Source organism: Sander lucioperca, chromosome 21 (assembly GCF_008315115.2).
Source record: "Sander lucioperca isolate FBNREF2018 chromosome 21, SLUC_FBN_1.2, whole genome shotgun sequence".
In the NCBI taxonomy this organism is placed as follows: Eukaryota; Metazoa; Chordata; class Actinopteri; order Perciformes; family Percidae; genus Sander; species Sander lucioperca.
This window is the reverse complement of record NC_050193.1, coordinates 18,778,835-18,794,687: the sequence shown is the minus strand read 5'-3', so window position 1 is coordinate 18,794,687 and position 15,853 is coordinate 18,778,835. Positions and strand designations below refer to the sequence as shown.

Sequence of the window (15,853 nt, the reverse complement as noted above, 5' to 3'; positions counted from 1 at the left end):
TCGTATTCTCTCTCTGTCACCTTTCTGTTGCCCTTTTGTCTCCACCTTGTCTTCGTCTTCTCTCTCTCCTTCCACCTCTTCTCTCCCTCCTTCCACCTCTTTTCTCTCTCCTTCCACCTCTTTTCTCTCTCCTTCCACCTCATATTACTCATATATACATTTTGTAGCCTACTTTACACAGAACAAACGTCAGACCTAAGTAACATTATATGTAGGCTATGGGTAGCAAAATAACGTTCTTCAACCTGATTTTATCATCTCAAAATCAGCATCGCAACAATGCTAGCACTGTGCTTTTGTTATAATTTCATTTCTTGATAGATAATTAATCCGTTTTGACCTCTTTCCTCCTGTGTCTCCTTTCCTCACGACTCCTGGCTCCCTCGCTTCGCGCTGCTCAGTTTTCCAAACAAATCAGGCTCTTGCCGCTCTGGCGTCATCTCGTGCTGCATTCACTGCAGTCGGACATTGGAGATTCACGCTCATAAATTGTCAAATCGGCCATAACTTTTAATTCGTTGCTGCCAACTGGGGTGGCAGCAAGGGTGGCAAGGCTTTCTTTTAGGGTGGCATTTGCCACCCTATGCCACCCTGGTAGATCCGCCCCTGACGCCGTGCAACCAGTAACCAGTAACATAGCTCAAACACAGCGTTCGTGGTTCGGCTGCTCATGACTGTTTTCCAAGATGGCGCCCACATGTAAACATGAACGCTACTGTCTTTTTAATCTATCTTTTTAATCTTTTGCACTGGAATTGTCCTTTAATAAGAACTGCAAGTAGATTGGGTTACTACGAACCAACCAACCACTATTTATTATACACACACGCTTTAAAATTCAGTCATCTAGTCGATTTAAAAACTGCACATATAATATACAAAGCACACAATAATTTTCTACCTGACAGTATTCAGAGGTTGGTAGTAGGTATGAACTGAAGGGAATGTCTAAAACACAAGTAAAAAGAACATCTGTATGTCGTCGGTAAAAGGGTTTAACTTGTGGAAGTTTTATTATAGAATTAACTATGTGTAGTTCACTTTTCAAATTTTAAACATTCCCCGTGTAAAAATTGTTGTTGAGTTTCTGTTCTGTGTGTTTGTGTTCTGCAGAGTCCGATCCGAGACAAAGTGGAACCTCTGGTGTTCTCCCTGAACGTCTCTCTGTACGAGAAGCTTCCCAAGAAAAGAAACGCTGTCCAGGACCTGAAACGCTTCCCGGTGCTGAGCCAGACGCCCCGGCCCATCAGAACCCAGGTCAGAACCTAATACACGTCAGCTTTGAACTCCAGAGAACTGCTTTGAGTTATACATATGAACATGTGAAGCCAAACACTTCATTTCCTGCATTCTGGTGAATGTAGGGTTTATGATTCTCCTGTATTGTTCAAAATTTTCTGCATATTCTAGAACACTTCTTTAAGGATGTTTTTTTTTAGGATTCATGGACATCTGAACAACTAATCTGTTAGAGAATGAGACCTTGTTAAAGCCAGAAGCTCCAAATTTTAAATCTACATAAATATATTTTTATTTCTCACTTCCTGTTGTGTTCTTTAACCCCCGATGTAGCAACATAGACACAGTTCTTGTTGCACCCCCCCCCTCACAGATTAAATACTGGATTCATAAATGTCTGTTTGAAAGTTGTAAATGTTAGAAAGATGTTCACTTTATTTCATTAACACATAGATTGTCAAACTATAATAGCTGTCCTCATCTGTTCGTTCCTTCGTTGATGTTTCAGATCCACATCCAGAAGGCCTGTGGTTCTGATAACCGCTGCCATTGCAACCTGCAGATGACGGCCCAGTTCACAGACGAGAACCAGAAACCCTTTGCCATGTAAGTGAAGACTGTGGGTCCACTTTGAGAAAGCTTTTCTGTCTTTGTGCTAAAACAAATCCGTTATGTGGGTTCAACAAACAGATGCTCAAGGTAACAATTGATTGTTCATATTGATCATATCAAGTAGATTTGTTTTCTAATGAGAGAAGTAGAACTGCAGTATGATTCAAAGAAGCACTTTGTCTCTACCTTTAGTAGTTGTAGTAGTTGTAGTAAAGAAATATAGGGGTGGTCTAAAGCAGAGTTCAGGTATATTTCATCATTAGTCATGCATGAATCAGTTTTATTGTGGATCATGTGACACGAGAGTTCAGCAGTTTATTAGCTGGTCAGTCCACCAACATTACCACTACTCCCACTGCTGACTGCAAGATTAGTTTGCTCCTAAAATGTTAGTGTAACCTTGTTAGCATTAGCATTCGGCATGCACATCTTGTCATATAAATTTACTTTAGACTTCTGTAAAGGACTTGACAACTTGACTGGAGATTTGATGTGGACTTTCTCTGAAACACTAGCTGATCAAAGAACTGGGAGTTACGTTGAACTTACCCTAAATGACTTGACTACTTAACTTGAACTTACCCTAAAAGACTTGACTACTTTACTTGAACGTACCCTAAAAGACTTGACTGACCTAAGATTTAACTTGGACCTACCTTTACCTAGATTTGCCATTTAAGACCCAGAAGTTGATATGGACTTTGTTGACTACTTTCCTTCTAAGTTGACGTGTACTAGCTCTAAAGAACTTGACTGTTTGACCCAAATCTTCCCTTGAAGTAGGGACTTGACTTTGGATTTGACTCGGGCTTACCCTATTGGAAGATGAGACATGTTTTTTGACTTGAGACTTTACTTTTAATCATCCTAAATTACTTGGGTCTTGTCTGTAGATTTGGACCAATAATAAACTTAAAGTGCCCATATTATGAAAAAAACACTTTTTCTGGGATTTGGGGTTATATTTTGTGTCTCTGGTGCTTCCACACGCATACAAACCATCCATGCTGTTTTGAGGGAGATACGGTTTCTGAATGTATCCTGCCTTCAGTCTCCGGGTGAGCTGGTCAAAATCTACAAGGCCGTCTACGTCATCGGCCAAAACATTTGGTGTGTGCTAACCACTTTAGCTAATACCACATCAGCTAGCTGTTTCTCCAACTTCGGTCAGTACAAGGCAGGATTAGCCGGGAGACTTCTTCTAAATGAGGGTGCACTTCCAACTTTGCATGGAATACCTGCAGACATGTATGTAGTTCTATACAATTTCTTTTGTAGATTAGGGTGAACTTGTGTGTGTTGTAGCATTGTTTTGCCATTGAGAATGAGGTGACTCACTGCCAAAACAGTGCTACAACACACACAAGTTCATCCTAATATACAAAAGAACTACTTACATGTCCCTCGTCTGCAAGTATTCCACGCAAAGTTGGAAGTGTGCCCTCGTTTAGAAGAAGTCTCCTGGCTAATTCTGCCTTGTACTGACCGAAGTTGGAGAAACAGCTAGCTGATGTGGTATTAGCTAAAGCAGCGTTAGCTTCTAGCTAGTAGCCCAGTACCTAGCTACTGCGCATGTGCGCTTCCCACCAAAGATGGGATAGAAGTGCGATGCCTCACGCTGTAGCTAAAACAGAGACCTGAACACACAAGGTGAAAAGAGGAGCTGCAGCAATGTGCAGTACAACAATAATATGGTGTTTTTTGAAAATTAAACCATGTAATCCTATTCTGGTACAACCTCAAAATACATTTATGGACCTGAAAATGAGCATAATATGGGCGCTTTAAAACATCTCTGACAGTTCGTCCTGCATTTAGGGTGGTGTTGGTTTAACAGATGATAAGCAGCTCTCTCACATCACAAAGTTTGTCCTAACCAGGCCATCTCCTAACTGATTTTCCCAGATGACCTCAGACTGTTGCTGTCATGTTGTGATTTGTGTACGTGTCTGTCTCCAGGCAGAAGGACAGTCAAGTGTTGCACTACGACTCCAGCATTAACCGATTGTTTCTGGAGGTTAACGTCAGCAACACACCTTCACCGGGACGACCAGCAGAGGACGCTCACAATGCCATTTTGAACGCTAGCATCCCACCATCGCTGATATACTCCGGAGTCCGAAAAAAGGTAGTTAAACAATTAACTTACAGAGTATGACCGTGTAGGTAGAGAAGAGTAGTGGACCGAGTGTTGATCCTTGAGGGACACCATACTTTACAGTATGGAAACACAAACTGGAAGGGTTTATTGGGAATAGGCTACCAATACATGTTAAAGTGTTCAGAAACCTGAAAGACTTGCAATTTCCTTATGAAAACCTTGACATGGACTTACCCCAGTAGGACTTGGAATTGAGTTGAAACTTGACTTATATAAACTGTCACAACCCAAGACTTGACTATGACTTACCCTGAAGTACCCGGGACTTGACTTGGACCAGTTACTTCAGTCAGTCCAGTGTCTTTTTGTGTTTCAGGGTGACGGCCCGGCAGCGGTGGAGTGTTCTATTGAGGACACTGTTCTTCTGTGTGAGCTGGGGAACCCGTTCAAAAGCAACCAGAAGGTACAGAACTTTCTTGGCTTTTTTTAGAAGCCTTTATTAGAGATTTATACCGGCAGCATATGCCACTAAACAACGTTACAGTCAGTCTTCGGCTGCAGTGACGGACTGGAAGCTTGAAGCGTTGACGTTGAGACGTGTATCGATCTAGCATCTACCTGATCCTCCTTCTCTTTCTGTATTTCAGGTTCAGGTGTTGATCATATTTCAGACATCTGAGATCAGTTTAGACACCAGAGAGATTCGGTCTGGGCTGCAGCTGTCCACGTACGACACACACACACACACACACACACACACACACACACACACACACACACACACACACAGGTACTGAGTTGTGTCTCTGTGTGTCTTCAGGCTCAGCGAGCAGTCAGACCTGCTTCCTGTCTCGGTCTCCATGTTGGTGGAGTATTCACTGCAGACATCTCTCACTCTGTAAGTACCACTCAGTCTAAAGCACTTACACATGATCCGCGGTAAAACCGCTCTGCGTTGGCCGAGAACATTGCTGCCCAATTAGGCACAGCGCTACACTTACCTTGTTACCGCTGACCTTTCAAGATGCAACCAATTCCAGAAGGTTCCTGAGCTGTGCTTTTCTCTCTGCTCTGCGCTCTACCTCGCCGTTCTACCGTGGATCATGTGTAGGCGGCTTAAGAGTTTTTAAAGTTGACCTCTGACCTGATGAACTCACCTGTATCCTGACAGAATCAACCCACCAGGCCCCGCCTCCTTCAGCGGTAATGTGACTGGTGAGTCGTCCATGAAGCAGACGGAGGACATCGGCAGTCTGCTGCTCTTCACCTTCCAGGTACAGACACACAGACAGACAGACAGACAGACAGACAGACAGACAGACACGCAGACAGACAGCCAGGTGTTAACTGTTCTCTGATAGGTGCACAGCAGCGGGAAGCCGCTGGGTCACCTAGGCTATCTGCAGCTGGAGTTTGATTGGCCGTGGGAGGCGACCAATGGGAAGTGGCTGCTGTACCTCACAGAGATCCGCGTGAATGGCACATCGGAGGCTCGCTGCGCTCCGCCCGGCAACATCATCAACCCTCTCAACCTCAAGGTAACTATAGCAACGCCTCAGCCTCAGGGTAACTATGGCATACCAATGCTCTGGGACAGATTTGAATCTCAATTCACAGAAGGTTGAGTTTGTTCTGAACATTTTGAAATGAAACACATGAGGATCAGTTATATGCAAATACCCTTAAAGGAGAATTTAAGAAGACCAACCTTTCTCTTCTCTTCAGTCTGTCACGTCCTCTGGACTTGTTGACTGTTGTTTTGATTTCCTGTTTCTTTACTTGACTTTGGTTTTATCATGTCTGTAGTTTTGTATTGCATTTTGTATCGTAGTTGAAGTACTTTTTAAAGTAGTTTCTTTGTATTGAGGCAGATTTCAAAGCAGCTGCCTCGACTGGAAAACACTTTGGCTCAACTTGTGTTGTTTTAAACTGGCTGTAGAAAAAAGATGAGCTGTCGTTCATAAATTCCTGTTTTCCTAGCTGTCAGATGACGAGACGAAGAAGAGGAAGAAGAGGAGTCTGAAGGAGGAGGTGAAGGAGAAGACGGAGAAGCAGGGAGAAAAAACTTTACCTGTCCTCCACCTGCAGGGACAGAAGAAGAAGTCCTACACTCTGGTACCAACACACCTGTTACTGCTGTTTACTTCTTACCTTTTCAAAAGGCTGTGGGAGGGTTTAGATTTGATTCATGGGCTGGAGAACACATGTAGTAACTGATGGTGTGTGTGTGTTTGTGTGTCTGTGCGTGCGTGTGCAGGACTGTGTTCGTGGCGCTAACTGTGTGAAGGTCGTCTGTCCGCTAGTCGACATGAAGAACTCAGCGACTCTGACAGTCAGAGCCAGACTCTGGAACTCCACCCTGATCGAGGTACCAACACTTCATCACATTTAGATTTAACCTTTTAAAGAACCGTCTCCATCTTTTCACCCTCTTTTAGCTCCTAGTTCTGGAACAAACCCCCCATATCCTCCCAGGGCATGGAAGGGACAAACCCCCCATATCCTCCCAGGGCATGGAAGGGACAAACCCCCCATATCCTCAGTGGGTTTGGGGGGGACAAACCCCCCATATCCTCCCAGGGCATGGAAGGGACAAACCCCCCATATCCTCAGTGGGTTTGGGGGGGACAAACCCACCATATCCTCCCAGGGTATGGAAGGGACAAACCCCCCATATCCTCCCAGGGCATGGAAGGGACAAACCCCCCATATCCTCCCAGGGTATGGAGGGGACAAACCCCCCATATCCTCCCAGGGTATGGAAGGGACAAACCCCCCATATCCTCCCAGGGCATGGAGGGGACAAACCCCCCATATTCTCGGTGGGTTTGGGGGGGACAAACCCACCATATCCTCCCAGGGTATGGAGGGTTCAAACCCCCCATATCCTCTGAGGGTATGGAGGGGGGGTTGGTTTCCTCTCTGGCTCAGTCTCAGCTGTGGTCAGGTACTCTCTAACAACTTATTATTTTTTTATTATTATTAGTAAAGAACATACTGCAGGTACAACGCCAGTATGTACATATACAAAAATACCAGAAGTGCATACACGGAAAAAATATATGTAGAAAATGAATTAAAATGGTAAAAAATAAAATCAAAAAATGTAGTACATATGTATCATCGGTACATGAGAAATTTATCAATCACAACTCCAGTCTTAACTGCCTTCTTATTCTTAATGTCTCTTATAGTGTTGCCATATTGGTGCAGTTCTTGAAAAAAGTGTTCAAAGCTCTGTTTGGTGTCCGCCCATTTCTTCGTGTGAATTTTCCCAATAACAAGATCTCTGTAACAACTTATGCACTCCTTAAAATATCAGGACTGTGTTAGTGTTTCTGCTTTGCTGCCCTCTAGTGGCCAAATTTAAATGATTTCTTTTTTAAATGGGATCTTGTGTTTCAGGACTTCAGCGATGCGAGGAGTGTGTTGGTTCGAGGCCGAGCGACTCTGAAGCTGCAGACGAACAAACCGACCATCACCATGGAGCATCGCAGCACAGAGGTAGTCTACTGCAGCCAGCGACCCCTAGAGGCAGTAGGGGGCATTACAGCGCCCCCGAGAGGCAGCAGGGTACATTACAGCGTCCCCCCCAGAGGCAGCACTGCTTATTACAGTGCTGCCCAGAGGCAGCGACTCCAAGAGTGTATGGCTGCAGCCTGGAAACATCCTGTCTCTCGCTCCTCCCATCTCATGCCTGGCCGTGTCCAACGGTAAATTCAGATGTTCAGAATACAAAATCATGATTATTTTATAAATGAAGTCACGGTTAAGTTAGTGAGCGTGATGCAATTAATTGAACACCGTTTAAACTCTTAAATTAACAATAGCCATACATAGCCTACAGTTGGCAGATTTGTGGATGTTAATGTTGTCTCCCTGATGTTAACGTTGGTTGTTTATTTGATGAAACCTGCGATGACTTTACTTTTTTTTATTAATGCTTTATTTGCAAGTTCATAACAGTAAAAAAGGACAAGCGTAACATATGGCATACAAAACGTATGCCAAATGCAAAAAACATAGCTCAACAATGAAGCCACCCACATAATACTAAAAAATTAGGATTAATATAAAATATTGGTTAAAGGAATATGCCACCGTTTGTTGAAATAGGGTTATTCACCGTCTCCTCTATATTTATATAGGTGGGCAAACACGTTTTTGTCTGATATCTCAAAGTAGCAGTGCTTCGGCTGTGCTTCACCCCAATATAGTCCTAAATCAATATCTGCCTAGGAAATGGTGTAGTCTTAATCTGCATTGCTATTTGTACTCATTGTGAATACGCAGGCCACAATAAGTAATTAGGTTGTTTTTTTGTTGTTGTTGTTGGGTCACTTTTACTCACAACATGCTAACCGGCAACATAGGATTCCACTCAATACGCTAATTTAAGCTAGCGGCGAGGCTGCCGAACTAAGACAATGCATGCACTGAGTCAAAAATGCGTTTGCCCACCTATATAAATATAGAGGAGACGGTGAATAACCCTATTTCAACAAACGGTGGCGTATTCCTTTAACGTCCTCCTTTCTGAAATCATAAAACATTTAAAACTGCATCAGCGTTTAACGTTGACATTTGTTTAAGCCATATTACATGAGAGGGTTTAATTTCAAGGTCCGAAAGGTCCGTGAGGCTTCAAGTCTAATATTGTGATTATACAACCACGGTTACCAACAACATAAGTGATAATCAATCTGTATTCATATTGTGGAGCAATTCGCTCTTGAAATACAAAAAAACAAAACAACAACAGACAGGATTTCTAGTCCCTCCCTATTTAGTCAGCCAGACAATTTGAGCTATAGCTTTGTAGAGACCGTGGAATTTATCAAACTGAATAAATCCCGCCCGCACATATAGCTCCATAGTGTTGTAACTAAGACATCTGCTGAAAAAAGTATTGTATTCATTAGCATGATTGCCATACTGTTTAGTTCAAAAACATCCAAAACACCAACGTACGAAAACATAGCGGACCAGACGCAAGCTTTTATTTTGAAAAGTCGAAGCTCGGGGACAGCACCAGCCGAGCTTCTTTTTTTTTAATTTTTGTTGTCAAATTTCAAATCCTTAATGCAGCTTTTGAAATTATATCCATCCATCCATCCATCTTCGTCCGCTTATCCGGTCTCGGGTCGCGGGGGTAGCAGCTCCAGCAGGGGACCCCAAACTTCCCTTTCCCGAGCCACATTAACCAGCTCCGACTGGGGGATCCCAAGGCGTTCCCAGGCCAGGTTGGAGATATAATCCCTCCACCTAGTCCTGGGTCTTCCCCGAGGCCTCCTCCCACCTGGACGTGCCTGGAACACCTCCCTAGGGAGGCGCCCAGGGGGCATCCTTACCAGATGCCCGAACCACCTCAACTGGCTCCTTTCAACGCGAAGGAGAAGCGGCTCTACTCCGAGCTCCTCACGGATGACTGAGCTTCTCACCCTATCTCTAAGGGAGACACCAGCCACCCTCCTGAGGAAACCCATTTCGGCCGCTTGTACCCTGGATCTCGTTCTTTCGGTCATGACCCAGCCTTCATGACCATAGGTGAGGGTAGGAACGAAAACTGACCGGTAGATCGAGAGCTTTGCCTTCTGGCTCAGCTCTCTTTTCGTCACAACGGTGCGATAAATTGAATGTAATACCACACCCGCTGCGCCGATTCTCCGACCAATCTCCCGCTCCATTGTTCCCTCACTCGCGAACAAGACTCCAAGGTACTTGAACTCCTTCACTTGGGGTAAGGACTCATTCCCTACCTGGAGAAGGCACTCCATCGGTTTCCTGCTGAGAACCATGGCCTCCGATTTAGAGGTGCTGATCCTCATCCCAGCCGCTTCACACTCGGCTGCGAACCGATCCAGTGAGTGCTGAAGGTCACCGGCCGATGATGCCATCAGGACCACATCATCTGCAAAGAGCAGCGATGAGATCCCCAGCCCACCGAACTGCAACCCCTCTCCACCCCGACTACGCCTCGATATCCTGTCCATAAATACTACAAACAGGATTGGTGACAAAGCGCAGCCCTGGCGGAGGCCAACTCTCACCTGAAACGAGTCCGACTTACTGCCGAGAATCCGGACACAGCTCTCGCTTTGGTTGTACAGAGATTGGATGGCCCTGAGAAGGGACCCCCTCACCCCATACTCCCGCAGCACCTCCCACAGTATCTCCCGGGGGACCCGGTCATAGGCCTTCTCCAGATCCACAAAGCACATGTAGACCGGTTGGGCATACTCCCAGGCTCCCTCCAGGATCCTTGCGAGAGTAAAGATCTGGTTCGTTGTTCCACTACCAGGACGGAATCCGCATTCTTTTGAAATTATAGAAGATTAAAAAGATTTAGCCTATGATAAAATATTGGTTAACCTCCTCTTATCTAAATTTTAGATATCAGATCCCCTTCTAATGGGAGGCATGAAAACCTTTTTATTGTAGCCTACTCTTCTGTGGTCTCATGTTATAATTGTAAAAGTGTATTAATTTAGTATTAGGTGGGTGGCATCATTGTTGAGCTATGTTTTTTTTGCATTTGGCATATGTTTTTACGTTATGCTTGTCCTTTTTTTTACTGTCATGAATTTGCAAATAAAGCATTAATAAAAAAAAGTAAAGTCATCGCAGGTTTCATCAAATAAACAACAAACGTTAACATCAGGGAGACAACATTAACATCCACAAATCTGCCAACTATAGGCTATGTATGGCTATTGTTAATTTAAGAGTTTAAACGGTGTTCAATTAATTGCATCATGCTCACTAACTTAACCGTGACTTCATTTAGAAAATAATTCACGATTTCGTATTCTGAACATCTGAATTTACCGTTGGACACGCCCAGCCATGAGACGGGACGCATGAGACGGGAGGAGCATGAGACAGGAGGTCTCCAGGCTGCAGCCATACACTCTTGGAGGCAGCACTGTTTATTACAGCGCCTCCCCGAGGCAGCACTTTTTATTACAGTGCCCCCCAGAGACAGCAGGGTACATTACAGCGCCGCCCAGAGGCAGCACTGTGCATTAAGACACTGTCTGAACAAACAAACATGATGACGAATCTGTTGTTACGGCGTTATTATTGAACCACTGCAGTGCTGGGCAAGACCCGCCCTTCAATAGCCTTTGCACTACGATTGGCCAGGCGTCCATGCTCGTGCGAGGTAACAGAACACGATTGGTTCAGGTCCTATCCCCTAACCAATCGGATATCCTAACCTTAACTACACTGATCAGATCAGTGTGTTTGTAGTTTCCTGTTTCCTGCTGAATCCCGGTGTGCTTCCTCTGCAGATTGAGCTCCTGATTTACCCGGAGCCGGGGCAGCCGGTGGACTCCAGCGCCCCCCTGTGGATCCTGGTGCTGTCGGTGCTGGCTGGAATCCTTTTGCTGGCAGGGATCTGCCTGCTGCTCTGGAAGGTAAATGGAGCTCTGACACATACAGAACAACAGAAAACTCTTCACTAAACACTGCTGGCTGAAGTTTTAACATCTACTCTCCACAGAAGTGTGATCATTTTTACGTTTTGTCTATAAAATCATGAGTAAAATCCCAGTGGCACGTGTCGCCCCCTCATAGAAATGAAATGGATATAAAGGCCATTTCCATTCAAATCCACGTAGCAGGATAGTCAGAGCTGCAGCCATTTTTATGTGTACCATTGCCATGGTAACGTATAAACTTGCAGTGGAGTAGTAACGTTACAAGGCAGCGGGCCAGCCGTTAAATGAGTCAAAGCAACTTCATGCTTCATCCAAACAAAGCACATTACTATCTCCAGATTAGTGACCGCGTTTTTCGGCTTGTTTTCTGTGTACAATGTGGCGAGCAGATATGGTGGAGTTAGCAAGCTAACGTTAGTCAGCTAACAATATCCAGCTAACAAGTCGTCCAACAGCCGGCTGTCTGGCTGGTTCCTCCGTGCTTTCATGCAGCATCGGTTACAGAGAATGAGCTGAACTGCTGCTGGGTCTTAGAGTCCTTCGAGTCACTCCGCACTGCTCCAGAGAACGTCTCCCGATCGCTCTCCTCCTAGCGAGCTGTGACACAGTTCTTGGCCGCACTTACGCATATTGTCACCATGACAACTAATAACAATCGCCATTGTGTTGTGAAGCAATCAAATGAACACGGCAAACAGTCTGATGGCCTTTCTATCCATTTATTTAGGAGGTTAGGGTTCAGTGTGGTTTCACCGTGTCTACCCCTACTGTTCAGTGTGGTTTCACCGTGTCTCCCCCTGCTGTTCAGTGAGGTTTCACCGTGTCTCCCCCTGCTGTTCAGTGAGGTTTCACTGTGTCTCCCCCTGCTGTTCAGTGAGGTTTCACCGTGTCTCCCCCTGCTGTTCAGTGAGGTTTCACCGTGTCTCCCCCTGCTGTTCAGGGAGGTTTCACCGTGTCTCCCCCTGCTGTTCAGTGTGGTTTCACCGTGTTGTCCCCCTGCTGTTCAGTGAGGTTTCACCGTGTCTCCCCCTGCTGTTCAGTGTGGTTTCACCGTGTCGTCCCCCTGCTGTTCAGTGTGGTTTCACCGTGTTGTCCCCCTGCTGTTCAGTGTGGTTTCACCGTGTTGTCCCCCTGCTGTTCAGTGTGGTTTCACCGTGTTGTCCCCCTGCTGTTCAGTGAGGTTTCACCGTGTCTCCCCCTGCTGTTCAGTGAGGTTTCACCGTGTCTCCCCCTGCTGTTCAGTGTGGTTTCACCGTGTCTCCCCCTGCTGTTCAGTGTGGTTTCACCGTGTTGTCCCCCTGCTGTTCAGTGTGGTTTCACCGTGTTGTCCCCCTGCTGTTCAGTGTGGTTTCACCGTGTTGTCCCCCTGCTGTTCAGTGTGGTTTCACCGTGTTGTCCCCCTGCTGTTCAGTGTGGTTTCACCGTGTCTCCCCCTGCTGTTCAGTGAGGTTTCACCGTGTCTCCCCCTGCTGTTCAGTGTGGTTTCACCGTGTTGTCCCCCTGCTGTTCAGTGTGGTTTCACCGTGTTGTCCCCCTGCTGTTCAGTGAGGTTTCACCGTGTTGTCCCCCTGCTGTTCAGTGAGGTTTCACCGTGTTGTCCCCCTGCTGTTCAGTGAGGTTTCACCGTGTTGTCCCCCTGCTGTTCAGTGAGGTTTCACCGTGTCTCCCCCTGCTGTTCAGTGAGGTTTCACCCTGTTGTCCCCCTGCTGTTCAGTGTGGTTTCACTGTGTCTCCCCCTGCTGTTCAGTGAGGTTTCACCGTGTCTCCCCCTGCTGTTCAGTGAGGTTTCACCGTGTTGTCCCCCTGCTGTTCAGTGAGGTTTCACCGTGTTGTCCCCCTGCTGTTCAGTGAGGTTTCACCGTGTCTCCCCCTGCTGTTCAGTGAGGTTTCACCGTGTTGTCCCCCTGCTGTTCAGTGAGGTTTCACCGTGTCTCCCCCTGCTGTTCAGTGTGGTTTCACCGTGTTGTCCCCCTGCTGTTCAGTGAGGTTTCACCGTGTTGTCCCCCTGCTGTTCAGTGAGGTTTCACCGTGTTGTCCCCCTGCTGTTCAGTGAGGTTTCACCGTGTTGTCCCCCTGCTGTTCAGTGAGGTTTCACCGTGTTGTCCCCCTGCTGTTCAGTGTGGTTTCACCGTGTCTCCCCCTGCTGTTCAGTGAGGTTTCACCGTGTTGTCCCCCTGCTGTTCAGTGAGGTTTCACCGTGTTGTCCCCCTGCTGTTCAGTGTGGTTTCACCGTGTCTCCCCCTGCTGTTCAGTGAGGTTTCACCGTGTTGTCCCCCTGCCGTTCAGTGATGTTTCACTGTGTCTCCCCCTGCTGTTCAGTGTGGTTTCTTCAGGAGAGCCAGCACCAGAGAGATGTACCAGGCAAAGAGCCAGAGAGCGTCCAGGAGGAGCCAGCCGTCGGAGAGCGAGAGGCTGAATACGGAGCTCTGAGGGCGGGTACACTGCTGCCAGAGAGCCCCTCTGTAAGAACCCACTGCTGGATCCCTGGGTCTCATTCTCTTCTAACTGGTTTCTTATGAGTTTCTTTGGTTTCTGACTGGCTTCTGACTGGTTTCTCACTGGCTTCTGACTGGTTTCTGACTGGCTTCTGACTGGTTTCTGACTAGTTTCTCACTGGTTTCTGACTGGTTTCTCACTGGCTTCTGACTGGTTTCTCTCCGTCACATGGGGCGGGTCTTCACTTCTTTGCTTCCCTCCTTCCAGCTGTTCTGACTCTTTCTGCATCTGATCGATCTGCTCTTCAATAACTTTATTTGGATCTATATGAATCTGTTTCCCTGCTGACAACTGTCTGTCTCTTCATCAGCATCAGTTTATGTATTTATTGATATGTGTTTAGATACTTCCTGTTGGACATACGAAGTTTCTGCGTTTTCTCTGCAGTGTGGTTTCTTCGTGCGTCGGAGGGCGTGGCCGGCCGCGGCGCTCCACCAGGGGAGGATTATGGGTAAAGACGAGCAGCAGCGGCACACAAACGCTGACGGTTTCCTGATCCAAGATGGCGTTGCTTCGTCCAGAAACAGGAAGTCACCCAAACACTGGGTCACCTCCTGGACTGAGACAGACTGACGGTATCCATGGAAACACACCTAGAACCGGACCAAACCAGACCGATACACTGCCATTTAATACCTGCTGGACTGTGTGTGTGTGTGTGTGTCTGTATGTGTGTGTGTGTGTGTGTCTGTGAGTGTGTGTCTGTGTGTGTGTGTGTGTGTGTGTGTGTGTGTGTGTGTCTGCGTGTGTGTCTGCGTGTGTGTCTGTATGTGTGTGTATGTGTCTGTGTGTGTGTGTGTGTGTGTGTGTGTGTGTGTTGTGTGTGTGTCTGCGTGTGTGTGTGTGTCTGTGTGTGTGTGTGTGTGTGTTGTGTGTGTGTCTGTATGTGTGTGTGTGTGTGTGTGTGTGTGTGTGTGTCTGTGAGTGTGTCTGTGTGTGTGTGTGTGTGTGTGTGTGTGTGTCTGCGTGTGTGTCTGCGTGTGTGTCTGTATGTGTGTGTATGTGTCTGTGTGTGTGTGTGTGTGTGTGTGTGTGTGTGTGTCTGCGTGTGTGTCTGTGTGTGTGTGTGTGTGTGTGTTGTGTGTGTGTCTGCGTGTGTGTGTGTGTGTGTCTGTGTGTGCTGTGTGTGCGTGTATGTGTGTGTGTGTGTGTGTGTGTGTGTGTGTGTGTGTGTGTGTTTGACAGTTGTGATTTAAATATTTCTTTTTGTAAACAACAGAAGCTGATTTATGTTCATATGAAACATTTTGTTTATTATTTATCTGTATTTGGAATATTTAATGTTTTTTATATATCTGTATGAGCTGCTGTGTGTGAACTGCATTTCCCAGCATCCTCCTGGTCTCTGAGTGAGATCATATATAAAGAAATAAACTAAGGTGTTGTTGTGTGTTTACTGGTGGAGAACAACAGACGCCAGGTTGTCTGGTAGAAATGTGTTGGAGGGGGGAGGGATGAGGGAGGAGGGAGGATGGAGGAGGGAGGAGTGCTTCCTCGGTGGGAGGGACTAAGACTCGAGGAAGGGAAGCAAGTGGAGGAAACGGGGATGCCATTTGTGTCTGTGTACTGTTGTCTGCTTGTCTACTTGCAGGTCTGTGGCTGAGGTCATAAGAAGGTAACTGGGAGCACCTGACCAGTCCTCCCAGCCTGCCCAGAGGCCTGGGTGCAGCTTTCCCTTCACCCAAACCAGCATGAGTTCACCTTTGTTTGCTTTCTTCCTTTGTTAGACACTGATAACATGCACCACACATTTGGTAGTTTGTTAGTTTTAAGTTTGCTCTACATCAGGGGTTTTCAATAGGTGAGGTGCGCCTCCCCTGGGGGGCGCCAAAGAGCCACAGGGGAGGCGCGACACTCAAAGGAAAAATAACTGTATGCAGCTCTATTGATATCAGTAATTGTGCATGCGTGGATTAGCTTTAAATGCATAGTTTCCTTGTCCAAAGTCAACAGAAGTCAG

At 46.4% G+C, this 15,853-nt stretch overlaps 1 protein-coding gene across 3 annotated transcripts in view; it reads left to right on the top strand.

Moving 5' to 3' along the window:
- LOC116055140 (integrin alpha-3-like) overlaps positions 1-14,677 on the top strand; it is a 61,428-nt gene extending 46,751 nt beyond the window's left edge. Inside the window, exons 16-29 of one of the 3 annotated variants that reach the window (XM_035997062.1) lie at positions 1,114-1,257; positions 1,748-1,845; positions 3,811-3,979; positions 4,329-4,415; positions 4,600-4,679; positions 4,773-4,850; positions 5,124-5,226; positions 5,314-5,490; positions 5,933-6,067; positions 6,210-6,320; positions 7,358-7,456; positions 11,248-11,373; positions 13,717-13,859; positions 14,281-14,542. In XM_035997062.1, coding sequence (XP_035852955.1) covers positions 1,114-1,257; positions 1,748-1,845; positions 3,811-3,979; positions 4,329-4,415; positions 4,600-4,679; positions 4,773-4,850; positions 5,124-5,226; positions 5,314-5,490; positions 5,933-6,067; positions 6,210-6,320; positions 7,358-7,456; positions 11,248-11,373; positions 13,717-13,827 — 1,518 coding nt within the window. In that variant the 3' untranslated portion in view covers positions 13,828-13,859; positions 14,281-14,542. Of the gene's footprint in view, positions 1-1,113; positions 1,258-1,747; positions 1,846-3,810; positions 3,980-4,328; positions 4,416-4,599; positions 4,680-4,772; positions 4,851-5,123; positions 5,227-5,313; positions 5,491-5,932; positions 6,068-6,209; positions 6,321-7,357; positions 7,457-11,247; positions 11,374-13,716; positions 13,860-14,280 lie in introns of all 3 variants that reach the window. The other 2 variants (XM_035997063.1, XM_035997061.1) reach the window with 2 other exon arrangements.
- The last annotated feature ends 1,176 nt before the right edge of the window (positions 14,678-15,853 follow it).